Source organism: Littorina saxatilis, unplaced genomic scaffold (assembly GCF_037325665.1).
Source record: "Littorina saxatilis isolate snail1 unplaced genomic scaffold, US_GU_Lsax_2.0 scaffold_178, whole genome shotgun sequence".
NCBI classification, from domain to species: domain Eukaryota; kingdom Metazoa; phylum Mollusca; class Gastropoda; order Littorinimorpha; family Littorinidae; genus Littorina; species Littorina saxatilis.
In genome coordinates, this window is record NW_027128515.1 from 152092 (window position 1) to 175163 (window position 23072).

The 23072-nt window shown below is 40.0% G+C and overlaps 1 protein-coding gene across 1 annotated transcript in view; it reads left to right on the forward strand.

Moving 5' to 3' along the window:
* LOC138956876 (uncharacterized) overlaps window positions 1-23072 on the forward strand; it is a 50025-nt gene that overhangs the window by 7547 nt on the left and 19406 nt on the right. Inside the window, exons 2-4 of the mRNA XM_070328094.1 lie at window positions 3661-3753; window positions 13173-13428; window positions 22195-22325. Coding sequence (XP_070184195.1) covers window positions 3718-3753; window positions 13173-13428; window positions 22195-22325 — 423 coding nt within the window. The 5' untranslated portion in view covers window positions 3661-3717. The remainder of the gene's footprint in view (window positions 1-3660; window positions 3754-13172; window positions 13429-22194; window positions 22326-23072) is intronic.

A 23072-nucleotide genomic window follows, 5' to 3' on the forward strand; every position in this document is an offset into this window, starting at 1 on the left:
TTCTTAGTCTCTATCTCTCTCTCTTTCTTAGTATCTCTCTCTCTCTTTCTTAGTCTCTCTCTCTCTCTCTTTCTTAGTCTCTCTCTCTCTCTCTTTCTTAGTCTCTCTCTCTCTCTTTCTTTGTCTCTCTTTCTCTTTCTTAGTCTCTCTCTCTCTTTCCTAGTCTCTCTCTCTCTCTTTCTTAGTCTCTCTCTCTCTCTTTCTTAGTCTCTCTCTCTCTCTTTCTTTGTCTCTCTCTCTTTCTTAGTCTCTCTCTCTCTCTTTCTTAGTCTCTCTCTCTCTCTTTCTTAGTCTCTGTCTCTCTCTGTCTCTCTCTTTCTTAGTCTCTCTCTCTCTCTCTCTCTTTCTTAGTCTCCTCTCCCTCTCTTTTTTAGTTTCTCTCTCTCTCTCTCTCTTAGTCTCTCTCTCTCTCTCTTAGTCTCTCTCTCTCTCTCTTTCTTAGTCTCTCTCTCTCCTTCTCTCTCTCTTTCTTAGTCTCTCTCTCTCTTTCTTAGTCTCTCTCTCTCTCTCTTTCTTAGTCTCTCTCTCTCTTTCTTAGTCTCTCTCTCTCTCTTTCTTAGTCTCTCAGTCTCTCCCTCTCCCTCTCCCTCCCCCTCTCCCTCCCCCTCTCCCTCCCCTGCAAGAAGTCGGTGAAGGGAGAAACTCGATGCACCCACTGAAGTAGCGCTGTGGGTTTCCCTGAACCCACCCCGTCGTTAGAGAAATAAACGGTAAAAACCCTCTTTCAAATGTATGGGTTCAGACAAACCCGCATCGTCGTTAGAGAAATAAACGGTAAAAACCCTCTTTCAAATGTATGGGTTCAGACAAACCCGCATCGTCGGGCGTGTGTAGTCAAAAGCGGCATCCGGCAAAGGTTAAACATTAACATGTGAAAACAGAATTAAGGTAGGTGATCAGCGATGCTGTCAAAACTACTTACATGACGTCATATATGGCTGGTTTTTAGTGTTGATATTTTTGTTTCGAGCGACAGATTGACTGATTTGTTTCTTCTTCTTCTTCTTCTTCGGCGTTCCAGGATTTTTGGCCTCAGGTGATTTGTTTCATATCGCTTAACGCTTTGTTTATTGTGGGGTTTTTTAAACAATTTTTATTAGGTTTTTGTTTTGTTTGTTGTTGTTGTTGTTGTTGTTGTTGTTGTAAGCACGCTGCTGGATTACACATTCACACACACATACACACACGGCTGCGTCTGCAGGTGACCCGTCTGCAGTTTTACTAGATATTGCTCGTCTTCGGCGTGTGCACTTTCAGTAGATCTTTTTGCTTTGTCTTTCTTTGCATCCACATTGTGACACAGTGAAGCCGTCCACGCTGGGTGGTGGGGGTGGTTTGGACCCTGATAGATAAAATATTACGATTTTTAGCATAACAAATAAAACAAACCCGAATTTTCGAGCGATGGGACAATAAAATAATGAAAAGAATTAAATAAATCTAATTGATCCCTTGACTTTGTTGCCGAAGGATTTTAATAGATATGCGCGCAGCGTAATGTATATGGCCTTTCTGATTCCTTATTAAAAACATTTAAAGCCATATGTACTCGATGACTATACACGCTAATTGCTTTACCAACAGCTGGAGACATGCTAAATTAAGTTCCCTGCAAAATATTGTGGTCTAGGACCCCTTCAATGTTGAGATATGTTAATTTTCATTTTGATCTGGATCGTCCTATTTATAGATTTGCCAACAGAGGTAGCGTTGACGCAAGGGAAATAACTCCGCGTCTTTGTTTACATCCAAAGTTTTTGAGAATCTAAAACAAGCTGTAATGCATGTATATGGTCCGCGCATGGTGACATATCGTCATTACATGGTCTTATGGTGCGTTTGACATCGATTATGGGCAAACTACACTTTGTAAACACGGGAGCGCGTACATATGCCTTTAATAGATCCCTTGACTTTGGAGATGACAAAAAAATATCCGGCGCATTTACGTGATTTGTAAATCGCGGGGCGATTGTTTTAAATTTTTACAAATCACGGGTTCACACGCTCGCAAGTCTTTCAGCAGGGACAGTTCTGTGAGAGTAAAAGACAATTCTCTGAAATTCTGATTGATCACTTCAATGTCCATCGTTCAGTGAAAACGACCATCCGAGTTGTCGAGAAGAAGTTCTGAAACACGTCACGCTCCAAATCAAAAGACGACATTCTATTCTCTTACGTCACTATTCTTGGTTTACGGTACCATTCGGCGGCTTTGCTACGAGCATGCCATAGTCCCGTCGCGATATAACCTTGAATGGTTGAAAACGACGTTAAACACCAAATAAAGAAAGAAATGCCATAATATTGCTATTTCATATGTTACGTGGATTTCCATTGGTCAATTGGGCAAAACTGAGCTCAGTGCAAAAGTGATATCGACGACATTGCTTCCCCACTTCAAAAACAAAAACACCTAAATTTAAAAACAAACAAATATATATGAAAATGTAATTATCCCAGAATTTAGTTGAGCAAGTGACAAAAGACATTTTGAAATACTGAAAAGTACAAGAAAAGAGTGAACAAAAAGAAATAATAATCAGAGGGAGGGATATGAAACAGCCAAAACTGAGACAAATACTTTTGTAATTTCTTTACAGTAAATACAAAATGTCCAGAGAATTAGCAATATATCTAACATTGACTGACTGTGTGATGATATCTTCTGCTATTGGTCTGTTTCGACATTGATATCAAAATCTCGACCTACGGTCTCGATTTTGATATCACTGTCTCAACAGACCATAGCAGAAGATATCATCACACAGTCCGTCAATATTGGGTAGTCTTGGTTGGCCGAGACCTTGAGGTGATCCCAAAGAAGACTCCTCAGCAGCTACCGACGGGAGGTTTACGGAAGAGCCTGTCTTGTTTATTTTGAAAAAGGATGCATGAAACTGTCCAAAACAAAACTCAATAAATTCGCTATCGTTAGATGTGGCCGTGATATCCACATTTTTCAGTCACAATTGAATATCTCAAAAGGCGGAAACATAGATCTGATATGATTCCTCCTTTCTCGACATTGTGACTGATAAATGTGGATATCACAGCCACATCTAACGATAACTACTATTGCTAGTGTTTTGCCTACAATATCAAGTATGTTTATTTACCTGAGTGTTTCCAAGAAAAAGCAACTCTCTTTGTGTGTGTGTGCGCGCGCACGTGTGTGTGTGTGTGTGCAGGGGCGGATCAGTTGCTTTGTAAGGGGGGGGGGGGGGGTGCACTTTGAATCGAAAATGAATGTGATGGGCGCAAAGCGCCCGAATTTGCTAGGGGGGTCCGGGGGCATGCCCCCCCGGAAATTTGTTGGCCCAAAGAAGCAAAATGCCATTTGAACTTAGAAATGGTCATAGAATCAGCTTTCCCAACTTTTTTTTTTTTTTTTGTTGCTGGAGGGGGGGTGCACCTGCACCCTGTGCACCCCCCCTCGTCCGCCCCTGTGTGTGTGTGTGTGTGTGTGTGTGTGTGTGTGTGTGTGTGTGTGTGTGTGTGTGAGTGTGTGTGTGTGTGTGTGTGTGCGAGTGTCTGTAAAAAAATACGTTCAGAATCCTGCAGCAATAAAATGTGTGTGTATGTTTGTGTGTGTGTGTGTGTGTGTGTGTGTGTGTGTGTGTGTGTGTGTGTGTGTGTGTGTGTGTTTATATTTTTCAGTGAAATGTGAAAGTTGGATCTGTAACTGACGCTCGAGAAAGCAGTCTGCGCGGCAGAATGGCGGAGCCAACGAACACTGGACAACCGAGGATGGTGAGAGTATTTTCACTTGTTACATTTATGTAATTAGCAATGGTTGAAACTCAAACGCGTTTAAGAACAAAGCTTCTAACGTATTCTCAAGATAGAACTGCTCCAAAGAGTTTTGTTGCATACTTCTTTTTTCTAACTTTGCATTTCTTTTAGTCATAATTACGAAAACGTTCTTTTCCAAAATCACAATACTTATTGGTTTGATTTCTTTGATGACCGGCTGTTCCGACTCTGTCTCGTGACACGCGAGATTCGCATGATACTTACATCATGAGGGAAAGCGTAAAAAACATTTCTATTGTCTTGTAAAACCCAAAATATGAGCTCAGCGTTTTGAAATTGACTGTCTCCATGAACAGTCTGCAATGGAGCAATGTTGCGTGAAAAAGACTGTAAGGTTTAAACAAGTCGCGTGAAGCAAAATTAATATATTGTATCAATCTGTCAAACTCACAAAATGATACTGAGCGCACTGCATTTCACACACAAAAGAAGATAACTGCGACCGACACTGAAAGCGCTGACAATTTCGTGCATAACATAGCGGCGCGCCTTTGCTTGAAGTGACATACAGATTATACAATGTTCTATTTATAACTCACGTTGGGAATCCTGAGAGACTTCTTTGTTGAGTTGGGCACTTACCCGTGTCGAGGCTTGCCGAGACCCCCTCAGTGCCCCACTTAACAAAGAAAGTCGCGAGGTTGTTATGTTTTTGGACTCAGCACTGCGTCTATTTACATACATGGCCGCAGCAGACTGAACTGGCACTCACTCACAGCGATAATAGAGGGCCCCAAAGGGGGGGGGGGGGGGGGGGGGGTATCATCACGATCACGGGAATGGAAATTTTAGCTTTCACGATCACAGTTACCTTGATTTTTGTTTTCACGATCACGAACACCAGTGGCAAATCACGGTCACGGTAAAAGTTGCAGGTACAGAAAGCACGTGTCAAAGTAAACACAACCACACCCCAAGTTATTTCGCTCCTCTGGATCTATTGTTTATTACACCCCCGGTATAGGGGTGTGTATAGGTTTCACTGGATGTGTTTGTTTGTTTGTTTGTGTGTTTGTTTGTGTTCGCAAGTAGATCTCAAGAATGAACGGACCGATCGTCACCAAACTTGGTGAACAGGTTCTATACATTCCTGAGACGGTCCTTACAAAAATTGGGACCAGTCAAACACACGGTTAGGGAGTTATTGGTGGATTTTGGTTTTTTGGGGGGATCAACTACGGCATAACTCTTCCTTATCTTCTCCATGTTTTCAGCGTTTACCTCCCTTCCTTCGTATGGTGCACTATAGTATGAGGGGGGGATCTTCGGATATTCCCGGCGTTCTGTTACTATTTTTAGAAGGTCACCGCAGTGTCCAGAACGTAAATTGAACCCGTAAATTATCCTCACTGTAAAAGTGCAAAGGTCGAATCAATTTATAGCCACGCGAAAAATACACTCTCATCTATCTCTATATATTTATACAATAGATATAGATATATATATACGGCTTCTCTGTGTGTGTGTGTTTGAGTGTGTCTGTAGAAAACACCTGTGTATTGCACAGTTCTGTTTGTGATGTGGTACCTAGGGCGTCGTCGACAAGTACTTTTACAGAGTGACGTTAAATAAACGATTTTATCATTATAAACGATTTTATCATTTATCGACAAGTATGGGACTCGACATGATATGATCAGGAATGGCATTATGGCCCCTGAATCATGTTCGTGCTGTTCCCATTCCACGAGTCTGGAAGGGACCTAAGCTTGACGGGTCCATGGTTCGACGCCGGCGTACAGTGCGCCACTCAAGCCGGGTATTCGGCTCTAGCCTACTTGCTACCCGGCGAAGCGGCAGATACACCCCGGACAAAATCTGGTCGATGAGATATTTCAATACCTGCTCTTAGCGCGCGGCGCAAACCGATTTTTTTTTCGGGATCTTTTGTTTTCTGTATGCGGTCAGTAGGTGTTACAGAAAGAGTTATATTGATTTGTCTTTTTCTCCGCCTGTCTCTTTGTCCACTCAATCAACTTATTTTAACCACACTTGTTAGCAGTGCCTTCTCAGTTGGTGGCAGTGAGAATGGTAAGGACGGGGGTGTTTTTTCTACCTCGGAGGAATTTCTTGTTCAACACAAAGTGACAACTGTTGCCCCCCTTTTTTTTTTTAGGGTTTAGAAATACATATGATTTGTAATCAGTAACAAGAATGTTGTTTTCATTGTTTTTTTCTCTCGCTCTCTCTCTCTCATACAGACTCTCACAGGAATATACACTCCAGGGGCGGAGCAGTCAAGCCAGAGTAGGGGGGGGGGGTTACAACCTGGGGTCCAGGGGTAGACCTTGTGGGGTACATGGGCAAGGCCCCGTTGGGGGGACTGGGGGGCTTAGCCCCCCAGAAGCTGAAGAGTTTTAGCTATTTCATGAACAATTTATGGCTTATCCTTGATTTTAAACATGATCAACTGGTGTCAGCAGCCACTCATTATTTCTTTTAAAGTTAGTATTAATTTCTTTTTTTTATTGACAGCCAGGGGGGGGGGGTCCGGAACCCCTGTAACCCCCCCCCCCCTAATCGGCCCTGCACTCATACACATTCAACTCCCACACCCTCACTCACACACATGAATATACTTGCACAATTTCCCATTTCCAGAGCTAAATCTTTTAAACCCATTTTCTCAAAAACTATTGGGTGGATTGAAATTAAAGTACATGTATGTGTGATGGTATAGTAGAGTCTATAATAACAAAATCCCCAACGAACATGACTTTGATCGACTTTGACATGAGGATCAAGTGACCCAAACTGGCACGTCTCCCCGCCATAGTTCCTGTATTTTAACCCATTGTTGATAAGTTTACAGGCGCTAAAATAAATCCAAGCTTAATGCAAAGAAGCGACAATTAGAATCTATGCCAAGCGTGTCCACGTTCCTGGGATGAAAAACACATTTCTAGTTTCGGTTTTGGCTACACGCAGACTCGATCAGACTCGAGCCAGTCTCCCCGCCATAGTTCCTGTATTTTAACCCATTGTTGATAAGTTTACAGGCGCTAAAATAAATCCAAGCTTAATGCAAAGAAGCGACAATTAGAATCTATGCCAAGCGTGTCCACGTTGACGGGATGAAAAACACATTTCTAGTTTCGGTTTTGGCTACACGCAGACTCGATCAGACTCGAGCCAGTCGATCACACTGAGCAAGTGACAGCCGGACGTGGCAATATCGACAATGTCAATGATCTCAATCAAACTCAACGATCTTGAACAAATTTCCGAGGAGAAATCGCACCTCTCACCCCCTTTCGAAAGACATTTTTTTCAACGATTTTTGTGATGAAAAGTATGAGTCCTTACAATCTCAATTCTTCTTTATTGCCTATACAGCTTGTTGTCGAATTTACCTTTCCATCAAGGAAGGCATTCTCGCCGCCTGCTTTGGCCTGGTTTGAATCCACAAAATATAACAGAAGTTCGATGACAGTACCGCTGCACGCCATTTTTTGGCTCACGTAAGTGTAGCCTATGCGATGCTAACTTTTGTCTGTCTGTGCGTGCGTGCGTGCGTGCGTGCGTATGTATGTATGTATGTATGTCTGTGGTAGAAACTTTAACATTTGAAGACGTCACATTATGACGTAACATTTGAAGACGTCATATTATGACGTAAGAGGGTTAGACGTCACTCGAAGGAATTACTTAAAGTCTTGGTCATTGTTATTTTGAGCGGGCCGAGACTATTTTTTTCTTCGAAATCGGCCATTCAGATCTAGATCTAGTGTCTCGCTTTCTTGCACAGTGTCACCAATGCTTACTGTGGGTGTGTGTGTATGTGTGACCATAGATGTGTATTGACACGGAGTGATTGAGTTTGTGTTACTGTTTGTCGATTTCTTACGTGAGCCTTGAAGGCTTCGCCTCTTGTTGATCTTCGAATTCGAATTTGACTGAATGCACTCAAAAGGCTTTAGCACGAAGCCCTTCTATTGGATGAAGTTTGGCAGACTTTTGCAATTCGCCTTCTGATTGGATCTCTTTTTTGTGTGTGATTGGTTCTCTTAAAGGGAAGCAATCGCTGTTAAAATCATATTTCTGAATGTGTTGTTGCTTCCCTTCAATCAGGATTGGCTCCTTGACGAATAGAGGATCATAGAGTGATTCAGCTGTGAAAAATGTACGTTGAAAATAAAATGCTTTGCAATAATGCCCATCACGATCACGAAAACAAATGACGATCACGATCACGAGACTTGATTTTTTTGTCATCACGGATCACGGGCAAAGTCCCATCACGATCACAGAAATGGAAATTTCGGCAATCACGGTCACAGAAAGGTAAAACAAGTCGCGTAAGGCGAAAATACAACATTTAGTCAAGTAGCTGTCGAACTCACAGAATGAAACTGAACGCAATGCAACGCAGCAAGACCGTATACTCGTAGCATCGTCAGTCCACCGCTCACGGCATAGGCAGTGAAATTGACAAGAAGAGCGGGGAGTTGCGCTGGGAAGGATAGCACGCTTTTCTGTACCTCTCTTCGTTTTAACTTTCTGAGCGTGTTTTTAATCCAAACATATCATATCTATATGTTTTTGGAATCAGGAACCGACAAGGAATAAGATGAAAGTGTTTTTAAATTGATTTGGAAAATCTAATTTTGATAATAATATTTATATATTTAATTTTCAGAGCTTGTTTTTAATCCGAATATAACATATTTATATGTTTTTGGAATCAAAAAATGATGGAGAATAAGATAAACGTAAATTGGGATCGTTTTATAAAAAACATATTTTTTTTACAATTTTCAGATTTTTAATGACCAAAGTCATTAATTAATTTTTAAGCCACCACGCTGAAATACAATACCGAAGTCCGGGCTTCGTCGAACATTACCCGACCAAAATTTCAACCAATTTGGTTGAAAAATGAGGGCGTGACAGTGCCGCCTCAACTTCCACGAAAAGCCGGATATGACGTCATCAAAGACATTTATCGAAAAAAAGAAAAAAACGTTCGGGGATTTCATACCCAGGAACTCTCATGTCAAATTTCATAAAGATCGGTCCTGTAGTTTAGTCTGAATCGCTCTACACACACACACACACACAGACAGACAGACACACACACACACACACACGCACATACACCACGACCCTCGTCTCGATTCCCCCCTCTACGTTAAAACATTTAGTCAAAACTTGAATAAATGTAAAAACACCAATCACGATCACGATTTTAAACCCTTTGGGGCCCTCATAATAAGGGTCTCCGCTCATCTCTGTAACTTCAGCAGGACCGACGACGCACTGCAGATTATAGAGGTAATGATGCGTGCGTGCTACGTGTGCCTGAGTTCGCACACACAGCGTCAATGCCGCTGTTGTAGCGAGAAAAAACAGGGGAGCTTAATTCCGAGTTGACATTAACATTTGCAAGTTCTCTCCTTTAAAGTGCGCTATACGAAACACTTAAAAAAAATAAAATGAATGTAAGTTAAATTGAGCGTTACCACCAAGCATGTTGACATAATTCGGATTCTTTTCGTTAAAAAAGTGATTTGTAATTTTCTGAAACAGTAACTGTTCTACTCTCAGTGACAATTTGAATTATCGTCCTTGTAGTGTTTGTTTAAAATGTGTAAGTTGTTCTGTGGGTTAGGTGTAGAATATTTAAAAACACATAAAGAATAAATATGTCACATCAATGATGATTCATATCCATAGCATGTTTCAAAAGTGTTTTGTACTGTTCAAAGTTGATATGTAAAGTAGAACGCATCGATGCGATCTAACAGCGATTGAAATCTTTGGTGACCAGTATCTGATAGTTGTACTAAAATGACTGTGTTTAAAACGTAACGATGACCTGACTATGCATGACATCAACACACGCGCAACACCTGGGAAGCATTCATTGATAAATGGCCGTCTACAAGCGTTGACAAAATCTGACATGAAGAGACACGAATTCCTCTTTGACAAAAAAGCAGATTGTCCCCCTTAAAATACAGCGTCTGATTGGTTTGTTGCCCGCTGCAATGACACTGCACGCGTCAAAAATAGGAATGATTTTAGTCTTCGGCTGCACAGCGGCGTCACACATTTATTTTTTTTCAACAGCCGGCTACACGCTGCGTGAAAAAAAAAACCACGCCATGAACTCGTCATAATCTCTGCTGTAGCATGCAGCGCCGCTGACTCTGCGCAGGTGTATCTTTCCCTTAAGCGTGCCAGTTCAGTCTTGCTGCGCTGTTTTAGCCTATCATCAACTCTTGTCCCTAAAAGGAAAATTTCCTGTGAGGACGTTAAAGGCATATGTACGCGCTCCCGTGTTTACAAAGTGTAGTTTGCCCATAATCGATGTCAAACGCACCATAAGACCATATAATGACGATATGTCACCATGCGCGGACCATAATACATGCATTACAGCTTGTTCTAGCCTCTGAAAAAGTGAGGATGTCAACAAAGCCGCGGTGTTAGCTCCCTTGCATCAACGTTACATGTGTTGCCAAATCTATAAATAGGACGATCCAGATCAAAATGAAAATTAACATATCTCAACATTGAAGGGGTCCTAGACCACAATATTTTGCAGGGAACTTAATTTAGCATGTCTCCAGCTGTTGGTAAAGCAATTAGCGTGTATAGTCATCGAGTACATATGCCTTTAAGGACCCCCTAGTTAGGCTGTTGCGCTGAACTGGGTTTTGATGTTGGAAGATCTGTTTTTCGTAATTGTTCTTTTGCGTTAACATTTCCATACCACCCAAGCGCGTTGTTGCTTTTGTACCAAAATTGATCCCCAATTGTAATATTCATTTGTGTTGAAGTTTGCAAAATGCAGAATGTTTGCAGCTACACTGAAAAAAGTGATTACCGTTTTATAACCCTATTCTTAAAAGTTCCAGTTCGTCCAATAAACTCATGAAAACGCAATGATATTTTACACACTCTTTTGCAAATTAATAAAAAAACTCATGGTAAATTAAAAAACAATAAAACGAGCCATTACAAAGCTACGTTTTTTTTACCCACATGGCCCACAAAAAAGACGCGAAAACAAACCTTTTACAGCTTCTGACGAGGCTGACACCAGTCTTCTTCAAAATGGCAACACAACACTGTTAGGCACATCAGCTGAACCAAATAAATTTGTATGGGTAGAAAAGGCAATGTAATCCCCTGGCCCATAAAACTATTTGTATCAGTATCTGAATGTTTGCATCAATCGTTTTTGCCTGTTTTACGTTATAACTTGTGTTTAAATATTCATTATTTGAATATAACTTGCTTTTCTTTGAAATGTATCTATTTTAATATTATTTCACTTTACGTGGACTGAACCGCAAATAATTTGTTTGGACTTCTGGTTGTAAGAATGTTTGTGCAGAATGATGAAAGTATGGGGTGTGACTGTGTTGGTATTGGCATGGTTACGTAAGTCTATTCCTCGGGCAGTCGTCCTTGGCTGGCGTGTTCACAAATGAGTTGTTCTTCAATTTGAGATCAAAAACGGGGTCACTCTTACTTATTTGATTTTGTGTGTGTCTGCAAGTTTTCTTTTGCGAATTTGATTAGGTCTCCGGTACACTGCATAAACACTAATTCATAAAAAATAAAACACTTTATTTCATACGGTAGGGGAATGAATTACCTTTCTGGCAATAAACTTGGTTTTAATATTACTGGCCGCATCACAAAGATCTACAGCAAAATGTGTCTGTGTACTTTTTTTATGACGGGTAGTGTAAAAGGTTTGAATCGGGTGAGAGTTGGTTCTGCTTAATGTTGAACCTCCTCCTGTTGAGTCGATCACCGAATTTAAAAGCACTCAAGTCAGACCTGCAAATTTAAATATTTATTATATGATCGTTCATGAGTGAAAGTATATGTTCACCAAATTTGAAGTACTTTGCTGAACAAATGTAGAAGTACTTCGCATTTTTACATTTAGTCAAGTTTTGACTAAATGTTTTAACATAGAGGGGGAATCGAAACGAGGGTCGTGGTGTATGTGTGTGTGTGTGTGTGTGTCTCTGTGTGTGTGTGTGTGTGTGTGTGTGTGTGTGTGTGTGTGTGTGTGTGTGTGTGTGTGTGTGCGTGCGTGTAGAGCGATTCAGACCAAACTACTGGACCGATCTTTATGAAATTTGACAGAAAAGTTCCTGGGAATGATATCCCCGAACGTTTTTTTCTTTTTTTCGATAAATACCTTTGATGACGTCATATCCGGCTTTTTGTAAAAGTTGAGGCGGCACTGTCACACCCTCATTTTTCAATCAAATTGATTGAAATTTTGCCCAAGCCATCTTCGACAAAGGCCGGACTTTGGTATTGCATTTCAGCTTGGTGGCTTAAAAATTAATTAATGACTTTGGTCATTAAAAATCTGAATATTGTAACCAAAAAATAAATAAATTATAAAACGATCCAAATTTACGTTCATCTTACTCTCCATCATTTTTTCATTCCAAAAACATATAAATATGTTATATTTGGATTAAAAACAAGCTCTGAAAATTAAATATATACAAATTATTATCAAAATTAAATTTTCCAAATCAATTTAAAAACACTTTTATCTTATTTCTGGTCGGTTCCTGATTCCAAAAACATATAGATATGATATGTTTGGATTAAAAACACGCTCAGAAAGTTAAAACGAAGAGAGGTACAGAAAAGCGTGCTATCCTTCTCAGCGCAACTACTACCCCGCTTCTTCTTGTCAATTACACTGCCTTTGCCATGAGCGGTGGACTGACGATGCTACGAGTATACGGTCTTGCTGAAAAATTGCATTGCGTTCAGTTTCATTCTGTGAGTTCGACAGCTACTTGACTAATTGTTGTATTTTCGCCTTACGCGACTTTTTTTTTTTTGGGGGGGGGGGGGTCACTCTGTAGGTGGGGTTAGATTTGTTATGGCTTTAAAATGAGATCAGGCCATCCCTCTGCTTTGACACCTGCTAAACGTCAACACCCTGGCTGCTTTCTGTTCAGAAATAAAAGTGTTTTGTGTGTTAGTTTCTTGAAAGCCTTACACATTGTCTTATATGGGAAAATTGTTGGTCCAAAAAGTCCACTCTACTCATAAAGCAGTCAGGATTTTAATTGTGGTATGTGTCACAGTGGAGGGGGTGACCTTATCGATTGCAAAAGCCTGATTGGGTCCAAAAGGAAGAAACATGCCTTTTGAGTCACATCATTTGTTGAAAAAGAGTGTGTGTGTATGTGTGTGTGTGTGTGTGTGTGTGTGCGTGCGTGCGTTTGTGTGTGTGTGTGTGTGTGTGTGTGCGTGCGTGCGTTTGTGTGTGTGTGTGTGTGTTTGTTTGTGTGTTTGGATTGGATATAAAAGGGGCAATGTTGTTTAAGGTAATGTAACACTTATCAATATGTTATCAGGATGAACACAGTCCATCAACAATACACGGCGAGCCTGCACGTCAAATGAAATCATACACTGAAGTGAGAAAGTGGATGGAAACAAATCACTCGCCAGTGAATGACACCACTTCTCTACATCTCCATTTTCTGGACTATGAGGACACGGAAACAAACGTCCCGGAAACAGACGTCCAGGAAACAGACGTTCTTGAAATGGACAACAATCTGGCTGACAAGCTCTCGAATGATTTGAAGACGCTGTGTCAACTAACAGGTAGAGTTTACCGATAATTTTATTGTCTTTACAACACGTCACAAAAAAAACTAGGTTGGTGCGATTGAGTGCAGATCTGTATGATGAGGCCGTTGAAAAACAAGATATATTACTGGAAAAGCCATCTCTTCCCTCACCATATCCAGCAAACAGGTTGATGTTACTATAGGTAGTGTGCATACAGTGGAACACAGTAGTCACTACCAAAAATCAAATTCATAAAAAATAACGTTCCTACGTTGACATTGACAACAAAAAGGACAGCTCAAACAGAAACATGTGATGCATGCCATTGAAAAGAACAATCAAAAATTGTGTACCAAACAGTCGGTTTTGTTTACCTATCTTGTCTGAAAAGGGTGGTATATGGCTTGCTGAACTGTGTAGGTGCCATTCCTCTCAGACGCCATTTAAGGTTTTGAGGCTGTTTTGGTGCGTGTTGAGACACAACAATTCCAGGTACATTTCAGTAACTCCTTTGATGCATAGCAGTACATCTTTTTGAGCTTTGTACTACGTACATGTCGTAGAACTCACATTGAATCTTAAGTCTTATGAAGCAATAGTCATGTTTTAATGCGGCATGCCAGAAAGAGATTTACAAATAAAGATGCATCCCTTCCGACTAAAACAGAATCGTTCGAAAATTAGCAGACTTTAAGAGAATTGAAAGCTTCAAATTGCAATATAATCGTTCGTATATTCAACATAAATTCCTGGAAAATGCTATTTCAAGAGCCATGCTCAGGCAAGCATGTCAGAAGTGAACTTGTATATGCGTTGGCTATCATTTGCTGTGCGTTATGGTAAAAAGAGTACACTTCTCAAAGATAACTCTCTCGTTGAATTCCTCATATCACCCATGCCTGATTAGGCTTGTACTAATTGTTCTACACTACCTGTCATAAAAAGTAGGCAGATAATAATAATAATAATAATAATAATAATAAATAACTTTTCTATAGCGCGAGTCCCATCAATTGGCTCCAGGCGCTTTACAAATTCATTATAGAATAAACTAGTACAAATCAACAAGCATACAAAGCATACATTTATTTGAGACAGAACACCAAGAGGGCGTTTGAGGGCAGATCTTTCTGATGAGGCTGTTGAATGTTAAAACAGTTATATGACTAAAAAGGCCATTCATTCATGTACCTATTTCACAAACAACGATTGACTTTACATGACGTAGTGTCTGTACAGTGGAACCTACAACACAGACACTCCCTACAATCAAATTCGCAAAATCAAAGTGCCTGCGTTAAAATCGACACAAAATCCAAACAACTAAAACGAAACATGTTCTGCATGGCATTAGACATAACATTCTGATTTGTATTCAAAACAGTCAGTTTTGTTAACATATCTTGTCTAACATGGACACTATGGCATGCTGATTGGTGTAGGTGTCAATCCTCTCAGAAGGCATACAAGGCAGTTTTTGAAGCCATTTACCGGCTAATGAGACAAAACAAACTGTATATTTCATTAACTTTTTAACGCATTGCCTTCAAACTTTTAGTAATGTTTGCTAACATCTGTTGTAAACTACACACGGCATCTGAAAGGCATACTAACGCACTCCCGTGTTTACAAAGTGTAGTTTGCCCACAATCGATGTCAAACGCACCATAAGACCATATAATGACGATATGTCACCATGCGCGGACCATAATATATGCATTACAGCTTGTTCTAGCCTCTGAAAAAGTGAGGATGTCAACAAAGCCGCGGTGTTAGCTCCCTTGCATCAACGTTACATGTGTTGCCAAATCTATAAATAGGACCATCTAGATCAAAATAAAAATTCAAATATCTCAACATTTAAGGGCTCCTAGACCACAATATTTTGCAGGGAACTTAATTTAGTCTGTCTCCAGCTCTGGGTAAAGCAATTAGCGTGTATATTCATCAGCTTTCTATGCCTTTAAGTTAGTTGAAATATTAGTTCTGCTGTTATGCGACATGCCAAAAAGTGTTTTTAAAATGCAGATGTACCTTGTCCGACTGAACAGAAACAAAAATAGCAGACATTAATAAAAATAAATGCTTCAAATTACATTTAAATTTAATACATTTTCAAGAATGGGTTTTGACATTTTCGCTCAGCGCTCTGAATGAGTCAACTTCTTAAAGATTACTTTTGCGTTGAAATCCTCACACCTCCCATATCTGATCAAATATGTACATGAAATTTGAGTATGTGGCGTATCTGGTATTTGTCTTGAAGACTATAACAAATTAATTTGTGTCGATTAGTCAACAAAGACCTACCATCAATTTAAGAACTCTTTCTGGCATGTCTAATAACAGCAGAACTAATGTCTAAAATGACTGAAACGTGTATAATTCCAGCGTCACTGACGTGGCATTCGCACAAAAAATCAGACATTATTTGCCATAAAAGCAATAAAAATTATTCATGATGCTTTTATTAACTCAATTTTGTGCAGAGATTTCCCGAAATATGACAACTTTCCTACCCAAGGTGAAAAATGTTAAGGTAAAAATAGCTAAGGGTACATAACTTGATTTTGAAAAAACGTCACTGGCGTGGCAAAAATGCTCACCTGCATTTCACTCACTAAGCGAAACTCTAAAATTCTATGAGTTTAGGCAACTAAATCATGTGATTTTTGGTAGATTATAGTCAAGACATATCCTTCTTACTGAAATATGAAAATAATTGAAAATATCCAATGTATCCTTCCCACGAGCGGTTAATATGTAGCGTCACTGACGTGGCACTTGAGCGTCACTGACGTGGCACGTGTGAATTTAATGTTCAATAGAAATATTTTTTCGGTGTTAAAATATAGGTAGTTTTACACGGACGATTTTTAACTGATTATTGATCTTCTCAGCCATTGTTGAACCACTATACGGCTCTTTGTCTCTCCGTCCGTCTGTCCGTTGGTCCACCCGTTGGTCTACCGACACCATGATTGCCCATCTAAATAACTTGTGAACTAATGATTTGAATGGACATTTTCTACATATATTGATACACATTAAAGAAACATACACCTCCAGCAAACATATTTAAAGTATTCCGGGTCAAGGTGACTTCTGAAGGTCACCGGACAAGGTCACTCGTTTTTTTTCTTATACACTTCAGACAACGCCTTGATTTCCAAAAAATATTGCATTCAAACGTGGCGGGCGAACAGGTGCACATTATCAGAAAGATAAATGGCTCCTGATTCCAGATCAAAAACGTCATTTAAACGGTTTTGTATTGAGCAGTCATTATTTTGACGTTCTTGGCTGTCTTTCTTCCCGGCAATTTAACAACCATTATACACTCACGTAAAACAAATGAGTATGTACATTTGACAAGATCCTATATGTGCAACACACTTTTCCACTTTATTTTTTGTTGGTGTTAGTCGAGAATATCACGTTAATTGTAAATCTGTACATAACTAAACTCCAACATTGTTGCATGAGAATTAGCGCTACGAGGTATGATCCAAACAAAATGATCAAATGTGATTTTCCGCGGAGACTGTTTGGCGTATCTGGCTCAAATTGCAGTAGCCATTAGAAATACTCTCCTCCTACATCGATGCAAAGTCACAAGTGCCTGAGCGAAGTAGATGCCTTAAGATGGCCTTATTTGGGGTTGGTTTTAAGCTCCGATTTGTCACCTTTTTTGATGTCTTGGAAACAATAAAATGTCTTGACAAAAAGTCTTGTTTTCATAGAGGGAATAACCAGAAATCACAAGGAGTAATAAAAAATCAGGTCTGTAGAGTGTGTGAGGCAAAGATAGGATTATTTAGACTTTAAGGAATGGAGTTACGGCCCGTATTGTGTGGAGACTGGCATTGTCATGGAAGAGAAGGGAAGTCTGGGTTTCGCAGTTTAGTCGTTGACTGCTGAACTCGTGAGTAAGTTTGGGTAATAAGGTTTTTGCATAGTAAGTGACAGTGACAGTTCTGTTAGCAGACAGAATATCGACAGCAAATGGACCTTGGTGATTACAAAATACAGCGAATAGCACTGTTTCTGCTTTGAAAACCTTGCATACAAATTTGGTGCGTCACGTCATTGTGGTCCAATCGCGCTTTGTTTTGTGTTTTCTGGCTATAATATAGAAGGAAACCAAAGTCTCATTATCAGTGACTACATTCATAACAAGTTTGGGTCTACTTCGTTCAAAACGGTTGAGCAGATCGCGTGCAACAGGAACCTGTTGCTTCTTCCGTTTCCCTGTCAGCTTATAAGGCATCCATTTTGCGGCCAACTGTTGAAACTGAAGGTCATTGTGTAGAATTCTGCGGACTGTTCTATATGAAAGTTTAAGTCAGGCACTTTATTAACAGCTATTGTGTTTTCAGCGTAGCAATAGGGTCCGATATTTAGACGAGACAAGTATAATGCCGACGAGTCGAAGACGAGTCGCATTATACTTGTTCGAGTCTAAATATCGGACCCTATTGCTACGCTGAAAATACAATAGCGATTATATAGCTGTTCTGACCTTTATTTGTTGTTCCAAACTTACAAAATGACAGTTTTTGCGTCGATGCGTTGATCTCAGGTTTTGATAGCAGACGCCGTTTCTTATGCGCATTAGTTTTGCGCAGGAGCCACACTGACTTTGGAAAAAAACCTCGATTTGACAACACAGCTGTTAAACAGCTTTTTATTAGTTCATTCGTATACAACAAAAAGAAGTTTGAGTTTTTTTTAAATTTTGAACAAGACTACTTATGAAGAAGACCAAAACACAACATCAACGTAAAACTAGAAACAACTGAAGAACTAGGATGGAACAAGGGGAGGAAGAGAGAACAGCTAATCCGTACAAAGCGAGCAGACGGCAGCAACGTTTTCAGTTTGGGTGAATGGCATTTATACTTGTCTCGTCATGAAGCGAATTTTTCAACCTCAGTTATAAACGACTACATGAATGTTAGTGCCATGGGTTGTACATCAAAACTTCAGAGGGGAAGTGGGGTATTTAGTGTGGAGTTACGAGATAAGAAAAGCCGAATGCGAAAGTTAATTTGTGTCAGTCGGCAACTGTGAACTAAGCTCACAGGCACACAAAAACGGCTGTTCCGTTTTACTCCCATGTTTGTACTACATCTTTCGACTTTGGGCATTTTGTGGTGTTTAGGGACAGACAATAATAGGTTTAGTCCTGTTTTATCGGGAAGTTAGCAGAAAAGGGTATGCTATCGACATTTGTAAAGCTGAAAAACATTCCCGAGAAGAATTTCAAGTTGTCAGTGTATGCTGTTGTCGATCAGTGAAACATCGTGTGGTACAGATGGGTAAACCGGAACCATGCGTCTTTGTTATTGACAATATGCTTTTGGATATTGAGAAAAATGGCCGACTTCCGTAGCATTATGCTTTGATGATCGGAAGAGACCATCCAATCACAGCCCCCGAATTCCCCCACGTGTTCATCAGAATAGCTATATACTCGTATGAACACGTTTAATCTTAGTTTTGTAAGTTTAGATACAGCAGCTACATTCGTCTTGTTTAAAGAGTTCCCGGAAGTCGTTTTGGCTATTCAGTGTTGTTCCTTTTTCCCCCAGTTTTGATTTTCGTTTTATTTTGTCAGGTTGTAGAATATGAAGCAGCTTTGATTCATGTAACTTTCTTCACCTTTGTAGAAATTTCCTTTGTGTCATTACCTAGCTACACTCTTGCACAGAAGTGGAGTTGTTCATTGTGCTTGACAAAAGACCCCGTTCTGAAGCATAACTCAAAAGTGACCTAGTTTGATTCCTCGTCATTTATGACGTAGCAACCTAATGACGTCATCTCTGAAAGGTTAACCAGTTAAATGTTTGACCATTCCAATGAGATATTACTTAAGATGATCAGTTACCTGAAACAGTTATAAAAGCGTTTTGATCATTTTGGGGGATCATACCTCCTACAAATCACTCGGTTTAATTGCACTAAAAAATTAAAAATAAAGGCCAAATGCTCTCCTTTTTGTGCTCAGCTTTCTCCAGCAACAACTGTGTTTACCTAAGTTACAGACGTTACAAAACAGTGCCATGTCAGTGACGCACTTTGTGCACAACAGAATGGGGACAAACAAAAAGAAATCACATGGTTGGACTCCTCCATTAAAAAGCTAAGAAAACTCAAAAAAATAAATAAATCAACCGATCGGTTCATCGCCGCAAAACGTTTTTATACCCAAAACGTCACTGACGTGGCACCATTTTGGGGTGGAAAATGTTTCGAATATATCTCAAAAAGTATTATCATTAGATATTTGAAAAACAGAACAAACGATAGTTTAAGGCTTCTCTAGCAACTCTGACTTATTTTCGAAACCAAAACAATGAAAACTAGCACACGCGATGACATTCTTAAAAGTTGTCATAAATTGACTTCACACGGCGCGTTCCCAAATGGCATCAAAAACAAAATGGCGGCATGCAAGAGGAGTGAATAAGAGGCAAACGATGAGTTGTATGACTAACTATAAACATCTCTCATGACATATGTACGGTAAAAAAGCCGTCAATTCCATTTTGAATTTCAGGCTTAGGTGAGCATTTTTTTGGAATTGCCCATATGTAATTTACGACATGTGCTTGCACAAATCACCGAAAGTTTGAAGGCAATGCATTGAGGAGTTTTAAACGGCGTAAAAACCGCCTTTTACGGCTTCTCAGAGGAATGATACCTGCACCATCCATCATGCCATAATGTCATTGTTAGACAAGATATATGAACAAAACTGACTGTTTTGGATGCACATTTGATTGTTCTTTTTGCTGTTATGCAGAACATGTTTTGTTTTAACAGTTCCGATTGTTTTGTCAATTTTAACGAGGGAACCTTGATTTTGCGCATTTGATTTTGAGTGGTATCTGTGGTGTAGGTCACACTGTACAGACACTACGTAATAAAAACTCAAAATGTTTTCTGAATAAAGTAGGGAGATGAATGGCCTTTTCAGTCATATAATTGGTTTTACAATCAACAGCCCCTCAAACGCATCTGCCTACTTTTTTTTATGACGGGTAGTGTAGAACAATATAAAAACGTAATTGTTTTTGTTGAGTCAACAAAGACCTACCAACAATTTTAAACTCTAGTTTTTGCGTCAATTGTGGGTGTTATCATGACAAAAGGCGCTGTACGTCAGACATGCTTAGTGGATTCCGTCGACACTTTCTGCATATTTTGCCAACATAGTAGACGTAATACGAGTAAAATGTTGAATTTTAACAATGTATTGCAATAATAAGGAAATAATTGTTCAACCCGTCATAGGATTGTTCACTTGTGTCCAAACAGTTATGACTGTGCGTGTCTGCAGACAATGTATTGATACAGGTTCTGCCGAAGTTTTATGTGTGTGTAACCACTGGCATACATTTGCTAGACATGCACACATATAAGAAGAAAATGGAACGTTCACGCTGTTTCGCACTGACATCGGTTATCGCTGCGTGCCTCTCAAAACATGCTTCGGTCACGCTTGGCTAAGCATCGCTGTGGCAAAGTTATCATCCTACAAATAGTAAGCGTGTTAACAGACCTAGCAAATTTTGCATCATTGCTTATACGCAAATGAAACTTTGGCTAATGTTTGTAAACATTTGTTTGTCTGTAGACATGCAAAGTCAGGAATTATTTTGACACAGGTGAATTCTCCTATGGCGGGTTTAAACGACTTTTTCCGGATGTTTCCTTTCAACAGAACGAATACAAGCTAGCTAGCAAAAGAAAACAACATGTTCCGAATAGTAAATTGATTTTACTCTCTTCTTGAATGTTAAAGTTACAAAGGTTTTTCCTATTGTGATTTTTCGTCGATCACACACACACACACTGAGTGTGTGCACGCCGATCTAGCGTGTATTCACCTGCTTTTGAAAATAACGTTTTGATCAAGTCCTCGACGGTTTAGAGGGAGAAAACCGTGCTCTTTTTGTTGCGCCCGGTTGTGACCTGTGTTTTGTGAGCCTGTCGTAAACTGCAGGTATGCGCGTGATTCGCGTGTTTTAAGCAAAGTAAATGTCAGATATTTGTGTATTCCCTCTTACAGAATGGCTTGTCCCACTCAATTTGCATGATCACGCGCGACTCGCGTGATCATCTGTGGATTGGCTGTACTGGGAACATACGCCCTAACGTTTTTGTGTGGACGTTTATGGTTGGTTAAAGTGATTACCAAGTCCCGTAAAATGGACTGTCCCATATCAGATGTTGTGCTGAATATATAGTATGGCTTGACCCTCTCTCGGCAGTTTGATATGCGGGTTTCGTTGGAAGAGTTTGAGGTCATCATGTTATTTTTCTGAGTTAACGTTTATCAGTAAACTGTTTTTTGGATTATGTGAAGAAATATTGAATGTAAAATGGACACCGGTTTGAAGATTTGCTGGTGAACAGTGTTGTGTCTTCTTCATGTGAAGCAACGTACAGCGCATACGTTTTTGGTTTTTTTACCGCAATATCGCAATATAGTAACGCAATATGGCAATATCGTAACTCATTGCCGCATCAACGCATTATTGCTCACTGAATGACGGTTAATAATAATAATACTATTTTGCGCGTTATCGCTTGTGTTCTTGTGAGATTGATGAGTGTAGTATGAGTACCATGCAGCTTCTACATGAAGGCGCGCACAGAGTGTGTGAGTGAGTGAGTTAGTGAGTGTGCGTGCGTGCGTAAGTGTGCGTTTGTGTGCGTGCATGTGCGTGCGTGTGTGTATGTGCGTAAGTGTGTGTTTATCTGATACAACTGTTGTTGTATTCTTTCCAGACGGCATTTTGCTCACGAGTGGCGCAGGAACAATTGTGCGAACCGCTCTTAAAAAGTTCAAGTTGGAGCTTAATGACTTTGACATCAAAGGGAGTATTGCTGTTGCCATCCCTACAATGGAAAATTGGAGGGTATAATTTACTTACTCATGTACAAAAAACAAACATAAACACAAACAAACACAGACACAAACATACATTCACAAACACGCACTGATGCAAGCTCGCTCGCACACATGCACCGGCAGGGATGGTCAAATTAAACATCCGGTCGCCAGGGGCGATTACAAAATCCACCGGGCAGATCGCCCAGTTGGCCAGTGAACATTCTGGTCAAATGCAAAGCAACTTTTTCGGTGGTACTATTGAGTTTCATTTTCTTTAACCAAATAGATACTGCAGACGCAGAAATATCTTGTCTGCAAAATCGCCATTATGTCCTATTGACACGAGAACGAGGCTCCTATCTCGGACGCGCTTTGGACGTTTCATACGGGCTGCGGTCTGTTTCTGCTTTTGCTACTTAACAAGCATATATAATCTAATATCCCATGACCTCCCTTCTTTGTCTCTGTTACTTCAGTATGGGTATATATGTTGTATTTTTATAGCTCAATAAATACATCATGGACTCCAAAAAATATATGATAGTGCAGATTCCGATTTGGGCAAAGGACTACTTTCCTCCCGACCTTTGACCTCGCGCCGAACAATGTGACACATTTGTATGAAGTTCTAAAATCGTATTGCACGGCTCAGAAAACCATATCAGTTGCACGCAAAAATGAATCTCAGAACTGATCTGATGTATGAGATGCAATAAGCAAAAGTTTCTTTCATTATGAAAGCAATGCAGGTCGAAAAAAACGAACATTCAAC